The following is an 18,609-nucleotide window of genomic DNA, read 5'->3' as shown; positions in this document are numbered from 1 at the left end:
ACTTTAAAAATGAAATGTTGACCTTTCTTTCTTAATAGGTAGTCATCTGTTTTGGGAGCAGTTTCATTATATGTTCTCTGGACTCTCTTAAGAATCTAAATGTGGAGCTTCTGGTTTTTAGCAATGAATGTCTCCTCCAGCCTTCCTCTTAACCCTGGTATAATTTTTAAAATGACAGCATAATATTGTGGGGAAAAATGGAGCAGAGGTAGCAGATTCAAAGGGGCACATTTTAATAAGGCAGTAGTATGAAATAGTAGTTAAAAGCATGCACTCTGGGATGAGATTGCATGGGTTCAAATTCTAGTACTACCTTTCACTTATCGGAAGCAATTTTGAGTGCTGTTTTAACCTTACTCTGTGCCTTGCTTTCTTCTTGGAACGTGGAGATAATAATATGTAACTCAGAGGGGTTTTGTGAGTATTTAATGAAAAATGTGAAGTATGTGAAATATTTTACATAGTGTCTAGTACATAGCAAGGGTGCAATAAATGCCACTTTTAATAAAATAATATATTAGCAGAACAGACAATCTGCAGAAGTACTTGTACAGAGCCTGGATGACCATAAGGAAAGTAATGAATGCCTTTATTATGTGAGAGAATGAAAAAATGTTTTGAGGTTCTAAAAGGAATTTTAAACTAGCAGTAATCTGATACTTGACTTAAAAAGACTCATACTTACACCATAGTACTCTTCAGGTTATTATCTGTATTCCCCGGTTAGAGAGATGAGGAGAACAGGGTGGAAGATAATTTCTCTTTGATTTTCCCAGATGTTGTTTTGATTAAAAAAAAAAAACCTCTTTTTGTGCAGAACGCATAGAAGCACACATGCACACTTGGGCTTCTGCTACAGTTGAACACCCATGCAGTCGAGTTTGCAAATCACCATGAAGGGAGGGGGTGGTGATGCAGTTGTGAGCCATCTAAAGCAGCTTGCTAAGATCTCTGAACCTTGCCCTGCAGACAGTGCCTCCATGAAGCAGAACAGTCTCTTAAGCCCTCACTGGCAACACTAACAGAGCTCTTTTCAGTTAGCCTATTTTATCTTCTGCACAAACTATAGCTTTTGTTTTGCTCATCACTAAACCTACTTGAAGCACCTGGCAAATAGTTCTCACTAAGTATCTGTTGAATGAATGAATGAGGTAAAACCCCCCTTCCTCCTTTTATAGAAGAATACATACTTCTCTGTCTGCCCTCCTTTGCTTTTTCAAGATCACTATTATGGTTTATTATAATGTAATTTACCATGGACAAGGAGCATATTCCAAGAGAGGGCCTATATTATCAGGAGGGAAGACTGTTAGGTATTATTTTGCTAACCTCTTATTGTTGAGGGTTTATTGTTTAAAACTGACTATAACCTTCAACAAGAAAATTGGTTTTGGTATTAAATGTTACAGGAGCTGAGCTCTGAAAAAGAATAGAATTAATGGGTTTCTTTTTTTTTTTTTTTCCTCATTGTAGACCAAAGTGATTGATCTTTAACAATGCAGATACATAACTTCTGTTGGTGGCCATCTATTCTTGATGCATTGAACACTTATTTAAATTGCTTATTTTATTGAGCTCATGGATTTTCACAACAAATGAATATGATTGGGGAATTTTGGAAAACTAAATTCTTTTAAAGCTTTTTTTCTTTTTCTCTTTTTTTTTTTTTTTATTGAGATGAAGTCTCGCTCTGTCACTCAGGCTGGAGTGCGGTGGCACGATCTTGGCTCACTGCAGACTCTGCCTCCCGGGTTTAAGCGATTCTCCTGTGTCAGCCTCCTGAGTAGCTGGGATTACAGGCATGCACCACCACGTCCAACTAATTTTTGTATTTTTAATAGAGACGGGGTTTCACCATGTTGGTCAGGTTGCTCTCGAACTCCTGACCCCTTGATCCACCCGCCTTGGCCTCCCAAAGTGCTGGGATTACAGGCCTGAGCCACCACGTCTGGCTTTTTTCTTTCTTATAACTGAACACAAATTTAAAATTTTTTCCAGGCAAATTATAGCCATTAGTTTTTTGGTTTTCAGAATAGTTGAAAAGAGATGCGGTAATCATAAGTCATTACATTCAGAACAAGTGTGATTTAGGGCTTTTCTGTCCAAGGACCTAGTGGTTGAGGCTCAGTGGTGTTAAAAATCCTTAAACATATTCCTAACACCTGGATTTTGTAGCCAAGGTTAAGTCAGTCACCTCTCATCCAAGCCTCAACTGAAAAGTAAAAACTAAATGTGATGATGCTGTTGACATCTACGTGTCCCCTGGAGGCAAGTGCTGCAGCCCTGTAGTTTGGTAGAGAGTGGGGCCTACAGGGCTGTACTCACCTGTGACAGGTGTGACTGTAGATTCTTGTCCCAGGTGCTGTGCTATAGGCTTGGTGTACCCAGCCCAGTAATTCACCTCACCTCTAGACACTGAAGCTTTGTCAAAGTCCCTCTCTGATTTGGAGTCTTCTGCACCCATAATTTCAGTGGGTTGAAAGTGAAATTAAACGTTCTCTTCCTTTTCCATAATCTTATAGATGGAGAATTCTATGGACTTTGTTAACCTTGATGAACTTTGTTTCTTTGAAATGTAGAAGGAATGTTTGGGAATTTCTCAAGATGTGAAGATCTATTTTAACTTGGACATCTTGACCTAAAATTTCACAAAAGTTTCTTTCTCATTTACTTTGTAAAAATTCTTATGGGCTATTTTATTTGGCCTTATGGCCATATAAGAAGCATAAATGTATTGGCCATTACTCTAATGACCTATAACTTGTCAGAATATGTTTAAGCTTTGATAAAGTTTGTTTTTCTTTAGTTCTCCAAGGGACTTAGTTGGATTTTGTCTTTAATCTTGCAGCATCCACAAATCCAGAAGAAATCTCAATATATCAAGTACCTTTGTTGTGATGATGTGAGGACACTGCATCAGTGGGTCAATGGGGTCCGCATTGCAAAGGCATGTCTCCTTTTGATTTGATGATGGAATAATGAGGTGTTTGTCGATGATATAGTTTTCGTTGTCATGACAACTATTCTGACTATTTCATGTTCATGGATTTGCCAGTGCCTAGGTTTTTCAGGCCTAAGTTTCAAGTTTTAAATGTTGTCTTTTTTCCTTGTTTATAGGGATAAACTTTTAACATTTGGTATACTTGGAATAATACTGCTGGTAAAAGCTTGTGTAGTATCAAAGTGATTTATTTTGGCTTTGGAGAATGCATTATATGATTCTTAAATAGTAGAGTTTAGCCTAAGCAAAGTAAGTTTTGGAAAAATTAAATTACCTTAGGTAATGATCATTTACCAACCACATTTGGAGCAGTATCCTGAAGAGTGCTAAAAAGCTGCCCTTGGATCAAGAATTTGGGGTGAAAAAACGTTAATGTTTATAATGAATAGAATCAAGTGTTGACTTCTTGCTGCCCCTCTAAAAATGAGGAGAAATAAGAATAGATTATAATTTATGGTATTAGAGGAATTTTTGAAGTATCATAGGTATTAATTTTAATACAGACCATCAATCATTAAACAGAAATATGTCCCCCATTTTACCTTATCCTTCTGTATCATACTCAGTAAAGTTTAGATGTCACCATTTCCTGTCTTCTCTTTAGTATGGGAAGCAGCTCTATATGAACTACCAAGAAGCCTTGAAGAGGACAGAGTCAGCCTATGATTGGACTTCCTTATCCAGCTCCAGTATTAAATCAGGATCCAGTTCTTCCAGCATCCCAGGTAGTTCAACATGCTTCAAAGCACTATTTTGCGATTAATATGAAGGTCTCTGCAGAGACTGATAGACCTGGAAATTTCAACTTGATTCTTAAAAACCGGAGCCATACTTAATTCCTAAATTATAATCAATAGATGCCTTTTTAAAAGTTGCTAGAGGGTACAGTATCATGGGCTAGTTCACAAATGTATTTGAAGTGAAAAATCAGTATATAGATTTCTAAAGCCAGTTTTGTTATTTATATTTATAAAATTTATTCAAAACATACATACTGCTGGACACTGTTAATGCATAATTTGGGATAAAACATTACTTGGAAAGAATCTTTGTACTCAGAATCCATGAAGAAGCTGCACTCCTTCAGATTCCTATATCCTTTAAACAAGTGTGTGCTATGATTACATCTTAACATAAATCTTCTTTCAATTCAAAATGTTTCATGAATGAGATCCATGTCATCTAAAAGCAGAATTTTTAAATTTTTGCATTGGATGTGATGAAATAATAACTTTAGTAGTATATTTAAAAGCTGTATGACTATTTCATCTCTATTAAGTAAAAACAAATTTAGAATGTGTATATACACATTTCCTAGTGCTGTCCACTGAGGACTAGAAGCAGTGATACCCCAGGAACAATGAGAATACCCAGTCCCTAGATCATAGAGGTTTCTTTTTGTTTTTTTGTTTTATTAAATTTTGGCCAAGGATGCTGCTTAAATAGATCATGGTTTCTAATACCATTCTTAAAAAAAAAAAAAAAAACCCAAGGCTGTCAAGAGAAATAGAGAAATGGCTGATTATAGGGCTGCAGGAGCAAATATATACAAGATGAGCCTGGAGCATCTTGTAATGCCAGAAAGTAAGGGAATGCTTAAAAAACAACAGTAGGGCCAGGTGCAGTGGCTCACGCCTGTAATGTCAATGCTTTGGGAGGCCTAGGTTAAGGGATCACTTGAGCCCAGTAGTTCAAAACCAGCCTGGGCAGCACAGCAAGACCCCATCTCTACAACTTTTTTTTTTTTTTTAATTAGCCAGACTTGGTAGTACACATAGTCCTAGCAACTCAGGAGGCTGAGGCAGGAGGATTGCTTGAGCCCAAAAGTTCAAGGCTGCAGTGAGCTATAATCACACCACTGCGCTCCAGCTTGTGCAACAGAACGAGACCCTGTCTCACAAAACACAAGATGAGAATATGTCAAAGGGATACACAGAGGAGCCAGTCTGAAAGCTCCAAAGGTCAAAGCTGGAACAATTTGAGCAATACAATAAGTAATGTAGTATAGGATTGTAACCCATGGACATAAATATCCATGAGTTTATACTGATGTAAATAAATCATTGAATAAATAAATGGGGAAGAGGAGACAACTGTCCTGTGTAGATTTCTAAATGATTGATGAAGACACTTTGTCCTGAAGGAAGTGGAGCTTACCTCTTCAGTCCTCAAGTGTGGACTGTGCTTAGTGACTTGCTTCCAGTGATTATGGAGCGGGGATTAGGGGTAACTTCACAGTGGAGAAACCTGACAAACACTGCCACAACCACGTGGTCAAGGTCAATATCTAAGTCATATTGGTTATAGGGACCTTTGACATAGTGTGTGAGAATGGCTTTTCTCCTCTATGATCTTCCTCCGAGTTCCATAAACTCAGACTAATCAAGAGAAAAAGCATCAGACAAACCAAAACTGAGAGACAGTCTACAAGGTACCTGACCACTATTCCTCAAAACTGTCTAAGTCATCAAAAACAGGAAATTCTGAGAAGCTGTTATAGGAGACATGATGACTAACTGTAACGTGGTGTCCTGGATCAGAAAAGGCACATGAGGGAAAAACTAGTGAAATCCGAATAAAGTGTGGAGCGTAGTTAATAGTAGCAGGACATTTCCTTAGTTGTGACAAATGTAGTATAGTAATGTAACATGTTAATAGTGGGGAAAAGGGAATAAAATTAAAAGAGGACACTTTTTTCCCAAAGGAGAATTTCTTTAAAACCAAACATATTGCTAAATGGGTAAACTGGATGCCGGGTATATAGGAATTCTGTGCTAAAACTCTTCTCATATTCAAATATCTAATATGTAGATATCTTAAAACTATTCTAAGAAAATATTTATTAAAATGGAAAAAAAAAACAAAAAAACAGCAACCCTTCCAGAACATGGTTCCCTTTCCCTTTCCTTCCTTTTCCTTCCTCCCTCTCCCATCACCCAGGCTGGAATGCGGTGGTGTTATCATAGCTCACTTAAGTCTCCTGGGCTCAAATGATCCTCCCACCTCAGCCTCCTCGCTCAGGCGGCAAAGAGACACTGTATGCTCACAGCCATTCCCACCAGGCCCCACTCCTTTCAAAACTTTTTTGTGCCTTGCTGACAGGCCAGGATACAGCACAGCTGCCACCCTATGGGGCCAATACCTAAATCCCTAGGAAACACACTTCCCACTAGAGGGTCAAATTCTAAGTATTGTTCATTGCTAGAAGAAAGGAAATAATCATTGTGTATAGATCTGAATTCCTAAGTTACAATTCTGGGGTGACCTTAGGGCAGGGGTATTAAAAAGGCTGATGCTGAATGTAATGCAGACATGATTGAGAGACTCCTCTACTGATGGTTCATTAATTCTTTTATTGTTTAGAGTTGATTTCATGCAAGACTGGATGTCAGGATACCAATAATGTTATGTGAATCATTTATTACAATTATCAGTCTCTCATGGTGAAGTATTTAAAACTAATCTGAGATTTCTTATTAATTCCAAGGTAAGGGAAGTTTTCTAGTAGAAAATACTGGCTGTGTTTATGATGAAATGAGCAAAATAACTTGGTGCTGTTCTACACAGCACTTGACCTTGTGTAAAAGATCTAACTAGACATACATATGAATGCTGTCAGAATACTGACTCTTTTAAACCTATGTTTAAAAAACTATTTTAAACAGAGTCTCAGTCAAATCACTCCAATCAGTCTGATAGTGGAGTTTCTGACACCCAGCCAGCAGGACACGTCCGTTCCCAGAGCACCGTGAGCTCCATATTCTCTGAAGCCTGGAAACGAGGCACTCAGCTGGAAGAGTCCAGCAAGGTAACAGCTTCGTTTTAATTTACGTTGAAAATTCTGTGGTATTCTTTTGGGTTTAAATTGTTGCTCTGTCATGTCTTTATCGGGGATCTTATTTGGCCTTATTTTGGTCTCCTTTGTTAATTTTCAATCTTCCTAATTGTAATGGGTAAAGACAGTTCAGAGAGACCTGTTGATTTGACTTCCCCTTGGAAATGAATATTTACAAATTAGCTCTAATGACTTAAAATCTCAAAAAAATTAAAAAAAAACGCAATTTGTTTAATTCTTTTATCAGTGGCTCAGATTTTTAAGAAATAACAATTTCTTCCTTTCCACCCTTAAGCAGTTTGGATGGCAAAACACCATCTATTGCGAATGCCCTAAATTCTAGAGAAGCTGTTTACAGTTGTCTCTCCTTTCCTCTTTTTTTTTTTTTTTTTTTGACAGAGTCTCACTCTGTCGCCAGGCTGGAGTGCAGTGGCGCCATCTCAGCTCACTGCAACCTCCGCCTCCCGGGTTCAAACGATTCTCCTGCCTCAGCCTCCTGAGTAGCTGGGATTATAGGCACATGCTATCACGCCCAGCTAATTTTTGTATTTTTAGTAGAGACAGGGTTGCACCGTGTTGTCCAGGATGGTTTCGACCTCTTGACTTCGTGATCCACCTGCCTCAGCCTCCCAGAGTGCTGGGATTACAGGTGTGAGCCACCGTGCCCAGCCTCTTTTTTTTCTTTTCTTCCTTTTTTTCTTTTCTTCCTTCCTTCCCTCCTCTCACTTCTCTCCCTCCCTCCCCTTCCTTCTCTTCCTTCTGTTCCTTCCTTCCCTTCCTTTCCTTCCTTCTCCCCTTCCCCTCCTCTCCCTCTCCCTCTCCCTTTCCCATCACCCAGGCTGGAATGCAGTGGTGTTATCAGGGCTCACTTAAGCCTCCTGGGCTCCAATGATCCTCCCACCTCAGCCTCCTTGCTCACCTCAGCCTCCCGAGTAGTTGCCTGAATAGTTGGGACTACAGGTGCACACCACCATGCCCGGCTAGTTTTTTATTTTTTGGTAGAGGCAAGGTCTGGCTATTTTGCCTGGGCTGGTCTCAAACTCCTGGCCTCAAGCAATCCTCCCATCTCGGCTTTGCAAAGTGCTGGGATTACAGGCATGAGCCACCATATTCAGTCCAGTTATTTCTTTACTGGTTAATTTATTCAGACTCATTCCTTACCTTTTTTTTTTTTAATGCTTTTGCCATTTCTTTGGGCATTGATGAATTTTTTCAAATTATACTTTATGTGGAAGGCTAAATTAAAACCATTTCCCTTAAAATTTTGGATTCCTGAGCCTTGCATAGTAGATTGTGCAGTGAGACTGAAGGATGAGTATAGTTATTACAAGACTATAATTAGGAAAATAGAGAGGTTCTTTAGTTCATTTGAAAGACATCATGGCCTTCTATCAGACATCATCTGTAGTTGTGTAGGCAAGGATGTGTCCTGGCTGTAGTCACCATTTCAATATGCAAGAGGTCACTCCGTCATTGAGGAACCAGTGGCACCCTGGGCTCAACTATTTTATTTTTACTAATAATTGTTTTTATTTATTTATTTATTTATTTTGGTGGGGGGTAATTTGGTCTGAATCACTTATACAGGTACATTCATGAATGAGAATAAATGGACATTTTTCCTTTTATTCCTTCATTCGCATATGTGGTTCACTAACTGGGCTCCCGCAGGGTAGAGAAGGCCTTAGTAGCACCATGTGGGGCTGAAGCCCATTCCTTCAGAAATGAACATTTGAGAATTGGTTCTAACAATCTAAATTCTCAAAACACTGAGTTTAACGCCCTTATTAGAGACTCAAACTTTTAAGAAATAATTCTCTCTCCCTTCACCCATTTAATCAATTTGGATGGAGCTAGTACTCTAAAAATGTACTAGAGAAGTTGGTTTACAGAATTCAGATGGCTAAAGAAAAACCCCTTTGCCTTACCAAATTACTAATGGTGAGATCCGTGTGCATTTTAAGTTACGGAACCTAGGGAAAACAAAATCACAGACCCAAAATGTTCTGTGATTAAGCAGCAAAGTCCATCATTGCACAGAGTTTCAGAAGAGTAGGAACCCTGCTGTCAGCAGTAATGATTTAAGGCTTGATCACTCTGTGTTTCTTCTCCTGTTACCTCAGTCTCAGGTGCCAAATGAGAAGGCCAGCACAGCTAAGGCCTGCGCCCCTGAAGCAGCCAAGACAGGGTCAAGTTAAGGTCAGGGGTTGTTCTCTGGAAACACATTAACCTCGGTGACGCCTGTAACCCAATCTCACAGACTAATCTTTTTGTGTAATTTTAAAAGAAACATGTGAATGTCCTGATGGCCATTAGAATTCAGCCCTATAATGAGCCTTCTAGTTCACTAACCCATGCATTCTCGATGTCATTCATAATTGAAAACAAATGGTTTATCTTGGATCTTCAAAGTTTGTTCAAAGAGCCTAAAAGATGCACCTAAAGTTTTTAAAACAAGGGTCCTTCCTTTCCTCTTTTCAAAGTACCTGAACCACCATCATGCATGATTAGCTCCATGAAATAAACTACCAGATGTGATCATTTCAGCTACCCAGATGAGTTGGTTGTTGGCAAATGCTAGCTTCCATTTCTTGATACATTTTCTTTATTCTAGCCTTCCAGAGCTTCCTCTTAATTTCTTCTGGCTTTTTCTGTATGATATTTTTACAGTCTTTTGCTGTAATGTTTACAAAGCATTTCTTTATGTATTTTCCAGTAAAACAAATGTAAAGAATGTCCCCCCTTTACCTGCATTGCTGGACTTCTGTGCATGTTGGATGCAATTGTCTCACACGAACACGAGTGTGTGTGTCAAGCTTATTCATTCCTGTGTGACTGTGCACGCCTGCTCAACATTCTCATACTCTCCTGTGTCAGCTTACTAGCATCAAAAAGCCATCCTCATTCCACCGGGAAGCCCTCCTAAACCCAATTATAGCATCTGCTTGATGTGGATGCAGTCATGAACTGAAAGGTGAACTGGAGCCATCACATCTCCCCTTGCAAGTCCAGTGCTCAGAGGACCGCCACAGAGGGTTCCATTTAGGGCAGGCTGTGTCAGAGTCATACAGCCAAGGTCAGAAGTCATGCATCCTGTCACCATTCAAACAGCTTTTGCAACCGGACATTTTTCCTAGATTGTTAGGTGGTCTAGCTGTTTTACTGTGGGGTAAAACAAGTTTTCTGTTTCCTTCTTGCCCACAGAATCAGATTTTAGCCTTCCTGACATTGTCCATCTTCATGATCACCACCAACTTCTGCATCCTTTTCATGCATGTCCCAGACTCCCTGCTTTTTAGTTTTACACAATCAAAGCTTACCTCTGTAACTGTTTTGTTTGTTGTGTTTTTCTCTCTCCCACTCCCTTTTTATACTCCTTTTAGGCCAGAATGGAGTCTATGAATCGGCCCTACACTTCACTTGTGCCCCCTTTATCTCCGCAACCTAAGATAGTCACCCCCTACACTGCTTCACAGCCTTCACCACCTCTACCTCCTCCCCCACCCCCACCTCCTCCTCCACCACCCCCTCCACCACCCCCTCCTCCCCCACTCCCCAGCCAGTCTGCACCTTCTGCAGGCTCAGCAGCCCCAATGTTCGTCAAGTACAGCACAATAACACGGCTACAGAATGCGTCCCAGCATTCGGGGGCCCTGTTTAAGCCGCCAACACCCCCAGTGATGCAGCCACAGTCAGTGAAGCCTCAGATCCTGGTACCCCCGAATGGAGTTGTTCCACCACCCCCTCCCCCTCCTCCACCCCCAACCCCAGGCTCTGCCATGGCCCAGCTAAAGCCTGCACCATGTGCCCCATCCCTTCCACAGTTCAGTGCCCCACCTCCTCCACTGAAGATCCATCAAGTTCAGCATATTACTCAGGTGGCTCCCCCAACACCCCCCCCACCTCCTCCTATCCCTGCACCCCTCCCTCCCCAAGCTCCCCCAAAACCCCTTGTGACCATCCCCCCACCAACCAGCACCAAGACTGTGGCACCTGTTGTGACTCAAGCTGCACCACCCACACCTACTCCTCCAGTGCCCCCAGCAAAAAAGCAGCCAGCTTTCCCTGCTTCTCACATTCCACCCTCTCCCGCTACCCCTCCTGTTCCAATACCCCCGCCAACATTACCCAAGCAACAGAGCTTCTGTGCAAAACCCCCTCCCTCTCCACTGTCACCAGTGCCCTCAGTCGTGAAGCAGATAGCCAGCCAGTTTCCACCCCCTCCAACTCCCCCCACCATGGAATCTCAGCCCTTAAAGCCTGTCCCAGCAAATGTAGCTCCACAGTCCCCTCCTGCAGTAAAAGCAAAGCCCAAGTGGCAGCCCAGCTCCATCCCAGTCCCTTCTCCGGACTTCCCTCCTCCCCCTCCTGAAAGCAGCCTGGTGTTTCCTCCTCCACCCCCATCACCTGTCCCAGCCCCACCACCACCACCTCCACCCACAGCTTCTCCTACCCCTGACAAAAGTGGATCTCCAGGCAAAAAGACCAGTAAGACATCCAGCCCTGGGGGAAAGAAACCACCCCCAACCCCACAGCGCAACTCCAGCATTAAATCCAGCAGCGGTGCAGAGCACCCCGAGCCCAAGAGACCCTCGGTGGACAGTCTAGTCAGCAAGTTTACACCGCCAGCAGAATCAGGGTCTCCCAGCAAGGAGACCCTACCACCTCCTGCAGCACCCCCCAAGCCTGGAAAACTCAATCTTTCTGGAGTCAATCTTCCTGGAGTTCTCCAACAAGGGTGTGTGTCAGCAAAAGCCCCTGTTCTGAGTGGGCGTGGAAAGGACTCTGTGGTGGAATTTCCTTCTCCTCCATCTGATTCTGATTTTCCACCCCCTCCACCAGAAACAGAGCTTCCTCTGCCCCCCATTGAGATTCCAGCAGTTTTCTCGGGAAACACCTCTCCAAAAGTGGCAGTCGTTAATCCTCAGCCACAACCATGGTCTAAAATGTCAGTGAAGAAGGCCCCTCCACCCACACGACCCAAACGGAATGATAGCACCCGCCTCACTCAAGCTGAGATTTCTGAGCAGCCAACAATGGCCACAGTTGTGCCACAAGTGCCCACCTCTCCCAAATCCAGCCTTAGTGTCCAGCCTGGATTCCTGGCTGACCTCAACAGGACACTGCAACGAAAGTCCATCACTCGGCACGGCTCGCTGTCCTCCTCCCGCATGTCCAGAGCAGAACCAACAGCCACTATGGATGATATGGCATTGCCTCCGCCACCCCCTGAACTGCTGTCTGATCAACAGAAGGCTGGTTACGGAGGCAGTCCTGTATCAGGCTATGCAACGTTGCGGAGAGGACCCCCTCCTGCTCCCCCCAAAAGAGACCAGAACACCAAGCTCTCCAGAGACTGGTAGCCACCATAGGACTTCATTTTCATGGTATCTGTAATCACTTCTACAATCAGCTCACCTAATCATCTGTGAATTCAGGTGTTCAGAGCCTCCTGGTATGATGTTATTCAGGTAGTGTCCAGCTATATGTGTGTGTGTACACGTGCATGTACACACAGCTGTACGGTGTATGTGTGTATATATGTATACATATATGTATGTGTATGTGTATATAGAGAGAGCTGAGAGTTATTTATTCCTTTTCTCTCCTAATCTGAAAATGGGTGTTCTGTATTTTGGGTGGAAGAGGCATAGAAGGGGATGTGTGTTGTCTCTGAAGATTTCTATATCATGTGGATTGGACCAAAAACTTCTAATCACTTATTTAGAAGGTATTTATAAGTGTCTGTCCATGTGTAGCCTATTTGTGCATGTTGTGTATTATATAACTAAGGAATAGATGTAGAATGTGCTATTTCTGGTTGAGAAAAATCACCAGAATGTTTGGTGTATCTATAAGGCTTTTGTGTTTGTTTTTCCCCAGTTGGCTGAAGTTAAAATTGCTTGACTGACACTTCATTGCTATACATAAAGGGGCACTTTAAATCAGGAAAATCTCTCAGCTTCATAGAACGGGTAACTAGTGCAGGATGGGGAGATGTTCACAGACATCATCTGTATGTGGTTGTGCAGAGAAAGTAAATACATGGCGTAATTAACTCAGCTGTTCTAGCTGCAGTACTGCTGCAGTGATCCACCCACATTTAGGATGTGCTGACAGGTAAGCTCTTTGCCTACAATACATGGATAATTAGTGCTATAATTCTGGATAGTTCCTTTTTAGTACTGTTTTATGAAGCTTTATCAACTTGGCTTCATGATCCTCACTTTGATTGATTTTAAGAGGATGGACAACACAGTTATCTCTGTAATGTTCTGTCCCAGTATGTCTTTGGGTCACCAGTTACTTTCTTAGAATATGTGCTTTAGGTAGATGTTATTACATATCTGTACACAATTGGTATATGAAATATACACATCCTGTGCCCCAATATGGGGCATCATTACGAAAAACAAAATCATTTTCTAAAATGCATTTTTTGAGCATTGCTCTATAGAAGGGAAGGGTGATGAGAGAATAAAACTGGCCCCTGTACAGGTGTCATTAATCTGGTTATATATGGGTTATAATATGTAATACAAAAAACTCATTAAGTATGGGACTACATGGAGAGGGAAGACAATTTCATTTATAGCTACTGGGGCTACTAGGGCCCTTGCTGACTGCAGCCTGGTTGTGATTAGTTCAGGTTACTAGGTGTTCTGATGGAGTGGGACAGTCCAAGTCCAGTAACTGGCGTTACGTTTTATGCATGTGCAGTTTGGTATAACATGGAGTCAGTGCTCTAACGACACACTATACTTCTATATGCTTTTTTCTGTGAATTTTCCTTGGTACATGAGAGAAATAAGTACTGTCTCATCGACTTATGATAAATTGGACTCTTAGGAATAAAACAATTTTAGAGCAGCTCCCAAACGAGAGAATAAAAATGGGCCATCCCAGCACTTATAAGGGGAGCACGTCTTGTAATGAAAGTCTGTGCCTATTGTTAATGATTACCAATGCAAACTGCAGAAATCAGTTGACATTGTCCCACAAGGAAAAAGTGATGCCAGTAAAGTGGGGGAAGAGATGGTAAATAATTCTAGAATGAGCAAAAGTGCTTAATTAGTACAGTATACTCAAGGTCTCGCATAACCCACACTCCACGAAAACCGCATCATAAACAGAATGAACAGCACCTCTCCATTGCTACATCTCCAGAATATTGTTCAGTATATTCATGTGGTTATGGAGCAGTAAGAATATATACCATTAACTTTTAGGGCTTTCAGATTGTTCACCAAGTTTTGTATTTGATATTTATGAAGTGATGTTTAACACATCTGCATTGTTAATTTAAGCATGCACAGAAATTTTGGTAATGTTTGAGTGGATTGCCAAGCGCTACTGTGATTCATGAATGAATTTCTCAGTCTTCTGCCTGCAGTTTTATAGTTTGAGGGGCACCCATATTTGTGGGTTAGAGTTAATAAGAATATGAATCCAGTTATCAAAGTACTCATCCCTGGGTTTTGAGTTTTATTGTGGTGGTGATTTTCTTATGAGAAGGTAGACAACTTCAATTTTCCTTGAGGGGGAAAAATGTACCCCCCAACCTTTTTTCACCCATGATTTGAGCCCTAAAACAACAGCCTTTGTTGTTTTCAGTACAGGATTTCTTGGAATTTCTTGCATGTATCAATCCTGATGATAGCCGTCCTGAACAGATGCTTCTGGTCTGTTTTCCTGGAAGAGCAGACATCCTTTTGAACACTAACGATGCCAGGAAGAGAGTAAGGCTAGAGGAGGAGACTGTCATTTTAACCCCAATCCAGTGGCTTGTCCGACAACAGGCCATTTCCCTTTACATTCCTCCACAGACAGAAATGGCTGTTAATTAAAAATGTATTAACCTTATGTATGAACTGAATTTAAAAAACCACTAAAGTGATACTTTATACTTCTGTTTTACTCCCTAGTGGGTTTTCTTTCATTTGGATTTTTGTTGGGATGTAGCTTTTCCTAGACTGTATTTCTGTAGCTCTTTTTCTCTGGTGTATTCATGGAAAGCACCTACTGCCGGATGACACTAGTACTGTGCCTTCTTTCACTGCCCTCTGCAGCTCTCACCCAGCTTGGCTGCTTCAAGTCTGTGCAGTTGACTTGGCTGTACTGAAAAGTGAACAGCATGGATTAACTCATCCTGCTGCTGAGGGCAGTGCAAACAGGTGCTTATTAGAGGTAGTGACTTGCTTAGTGACACTCTTAATTTCTACTATAGATAATTTCAAAATAGAATCACTCTATGCTTAAAGTTTTGGCACCAATGCTGTAGGGCAGCAGAATCTATTCTCAGTAAAATAATTAAGGTTTACTAGATATTCTGTATTGGATTTTGCCAGCGTGACTTTTACTGCTCAAATGCTTCCCCCCCCCCACCCCCCCCAGATGCTGTAACTCTCTTGGGAAGAGTAACTATTCTTAAGGTTTTTACAGATACCCACCTTAGTTGTAAATTGGATAGTTTAAATTTCTGGGACTTTTTAAATGAAAAAGAATGTGGAATGTTAAGTTACAAAAGACTATTTTCATCAGAAAATTTCAAACGAAGTAAACATGGTGTTTTATAGTCCTCTAAAATCTAGGTGCTCCCGCCCACCAAAGGCATATCCTGCAAAGGGCTGTGAACTATCTTGGTGAACTGTCTTGGGTCCCCTTTCCATGTATGTTTTCTTGTCACTGAAAACAATGCTGAGTTTATCAAGAAAATTTAAATTGGGGGATCATAATAATTCCAACCAAGTGACAACTCTGACGTCAAGGTTATTAGGAGCTGTACATCCAATTCAAGTTTTATTTGCTGCTATTCTGGGAGAATAAACTTGTATATGGAGAATAAACTAATAAACTTGTATCGAGGAAATCCATAAAGTTATAAATTAGCCTGAAAAATATTTCAGGTAATGGTGTGGATTGGCCTGCTTTGACTATCAGCCACCAACAGAAATCTTTGTCACCTTTGTTCCTCAGCTAAAAGTAATTTTGTTACAAAGTGATTTTAAACAGGTAAAAAAACCATTCCTATTTTTGTACATTACCAAAAGTTTTTCATATGCCCACAGAGCTAACTAATTATAACTGATTTAATCCCACTCAAGTTTAGACCAATTAAACCCATATGATCCTGTATGATTATCAATGTGATGCCTTGCTTTTCATAAAATAGGTATAATTGGGTCATACACTTGACAAGAGGGTGACTGTTTCTGGGGGAAGAAAACCCTTTAGATTGCAGGTACCTTTCACTTTGATTTTTTTTTTAATATACACTTTACATTTGTATAAATTATGCAGGGTACTCCTAACCCTGTAGGAATATGTGACCTCTCACAAAGTTGAGATTTGATCCAAAGAGAAATGCAAGTATAAAAGAATTAGATACCTATTATCTTTTAAGGTTTTTTTTTGGTAGAGATGGGGGTCTCACTGTGTTGCCCAGGCTGGTCTCAAAACTCCTGGTCACAAGTGATCTTCCTGCCTCAGCCTCCCAAAATGCTGGGATTACAGGCGTGAGCCACTGTACCCAGCCTTTCCTTTTAAAATTCAAAGAGAAAATTTCTACACCTTTATCCCTCAAACACCTTTATCGCTCAAATAAAACAAGTGCTCAGTTCTTACCGTGCCCTTGCAAGGTCTATATGTAAAAGATATCTGAAATTTAGCTGTAGAATAAAACTTGATAAAAAGAAAAAACATACATTTCTCCAGTTGGTTTGCTCTTTGCTTGTTGAAGTAATAAACCATTTTAAAGAGAAAATACTTGCTGTAAACCCCCAGTGCCTTCAACTCTTTTGGCAGAATATTTTTAAAGAAATCCAGCAAGCAAACTTTGAGGTGCTAATGAAAGTAAAGGAAGGTAGTATTTCTAGTTTTGGCAGAAATGGAAAGTGTCTCACAAGAGACATCACTACCCACATGGGGTCTGGCTGCTTTCTACCAAAGACATTTAGAGAAGTGAATTGAGTCAGGGTGATGGTGAACACTACATATTTTATAGATGGTTAAGTCGAGAAGTAATTATGTTTATCATGGATAGCTACTAATACCAAGCTCATGATTGTTGAAGCCTCAACGTCTTAGGCAGTAAAACTTGTCTGCAGCACTAAAGGGGGAGAAACCCTTATATTTTGCAAACTGTCCATTCGTTAAATTTATTGTGACCTAATACCAAAAACTGCCATTTTTCATATTTCCCCACCTCCTACATTTTTTTTTGCTACTTGTAAAATAACCCCTTCTAGAAAATAAGCATTAACTGGAATGTTTCAAATAATTTTGCTTCATTTTACTATCAGCCACTAGTGAACTCTTACAGAGATGTACATTTAAGATAAAATTAGCTTGTGCTAAGTGTTGTAAAAACATTGTTTACTGTTAAAGGAGAATTGCACATTATATTTAACTGGGATTGCTCCCTCCCTCAGTTCTTTAAAAAACAGAGTCAAGGCTCACACTAACTTGTAGGCTGTGGGAGCTTTGCCATAAGTAGATACAATGTAGAAATATACTTTTTTAAAGCATGAAAAAGACAAGGAACTTCATTATAATGATGTACCAGGTAGAAGACATTATTATTCAAAGGATTATGCACAGCTCAGTGAAGATGAAGTTACAATTTTTCTTGCAGCTTTGTTGCTATTATTTTCTTCTGCATAAATGTATGCTCATTTCATTATGTGCCTTGCTCCGATTGTGCAAAGCTATATATATATATATATATAGATATAGATATAGATATAGATATATAGATATATATATGAGAGAGATATATTCAGTACTACTGAGGATGTTTTTGTTCTGCTGGATTAAGTTATTTTCCAAGTTACTCTTGCCAGTTATGTCAGTAAACTATTGTGATGGCTTAGCACACTAGTCGTACAGTCAGTGTAAATGTTTTTCAGTTACATGTTTTCATTATGTCAGCTTATCAAATCCTTAATAAAAAAATTCATAGATTTCATTTAAACATGGGGACTTTGAGTGTTTGTGGATCGGCACCATTAAGAACCTGGTTTTGCGTTTCATGTCAGGGTACCCAAAACATAGGCCATACACAGAAGAAATTAATTAAGTGTGGTAAATAAACTAGTTTGATATGTTCAATTTGTTAACTTTTAAGAGTAGTTTATACCACCTAGGGAAATTTGGCAATTAAATACATTGGTGATTAAGTGACAACAGCTTTTAAAGAAAGATTTTTCTTCTCGGCTGGGTGTGGTAGCTCACGCCTGTAATCCCAGCACTTTGGGAGGCCAAGGCAGGCGGATCACGAGGTCAGGAGATCGAGACCATCCCGGCTAACACGGTGAAACCCCATCATCTCTACTAAAAGAAGTACAAAAAAAAATTAGCCAGGCGTGGTGGCGGGCGCCTGTAGTCCCAGCTACTCAGGAGGCTGAGGCAGGAGAATGGCATGAACCCAGGAGGTGGAGCTTGCAGTGAGCTGAAATCGCGCCACTGCACTCCAGCCTGGGCAACACAGCAAGACTCCATCATCATCTCAAAAAAAAAATAACAGTAAAAAAGATTTGTCTTCTTTAAACAAAAAGAACTGAGTACAAACTAATACAAAAAGGAATGCCTTTTGTTTCAAATCTTTGGAGTCACAATTACGTGTTGGACTGCCCTGTGAAGGTATGTATAAATGTATAATGTGTTTGCAATCACTTTATGTACCAAACTAGGGCGAAAAAAGTGGAAGCCTTCCCCTTTCGTTCACCATCTGTCAATCATACGTGACTGTGGAAACTGCACCTGTACTTAGGCC

At 40.6% G+C, this 18,609-nt stretch overlaps 2 protein-coding genes across 18 annotated transcripts in view; one reads left to right on the top strand and one right to left on the bottom strand.

Annotated features, from left to right (window-relative positions):
* Positions 1-17,808, top strand: part of RAPH1 (Ras association (RalGDS/AF-6) and pleckstrin homology domains 1) — a 107,810-nt gene extending 90,002 nt beyond the window's left edge. For 4 of the 5 annotated variants that reach the window (XM_030802825.1, XM_030802824.1, XM_030802822.1 and 1 more), the window contains 4 exons: positions 2,849-2,947; positions 3,606-3,726; positions 6,667-6,809; positions 10,220-17,808. In XM_030802825.1, the coding sequence (XP_030658685.1) occupies positions 2,849-2,947; positions 3,606-3,726; positions 6,667-6,809; positions 10,220-12,199 (2,343 nt within the window). In that variant the 3' untranslated portion in view covers positions 12,200-17,808. The other variant, XM_030802826.1, reaches the window with a different exon arrangement.
* The window catches only part of ABI2 (abl interactor 2), a 112,771-nt gene continuing 106,471 nt past the window's right edge, over positions 12,310-18,609 (bottom strand). For all 13 annotated transcript variants that reach the window (XM_030802827.1, XM_030802831.1, XM_030802838.1 and 10 more), the window contains one exon: positions 12,310-14,528. In XM_030802827.1, the coding sequence (XP_030658687.1) occupies positions 14,362-14,528 (167 nt within the window). In that variant the 3' untranslated portion in view covers positions 12,310-14,361. The remainder of the gene's footprint in view (positions 14,529-18,609) is intronic.

This window comes from Nomascus leucogenys, chromosome 22a, assembly GCF_006542625.1.
Source record: "Nomascus leucogenys isolate Asia chromosome 22a, Asia_NLE_v1, whole genome shotgun sequence".
Classification (NCBI taxonomy): domain Eukaryota; kingdom Metazoa; phylum Chordata; class Mammalia; order Primates; family Hylobatidae; genus Nomascus; species Nomascus leucogenys.
This window is presented reverse-complemented; position numbering and strand designations above follow the sequence as displayed.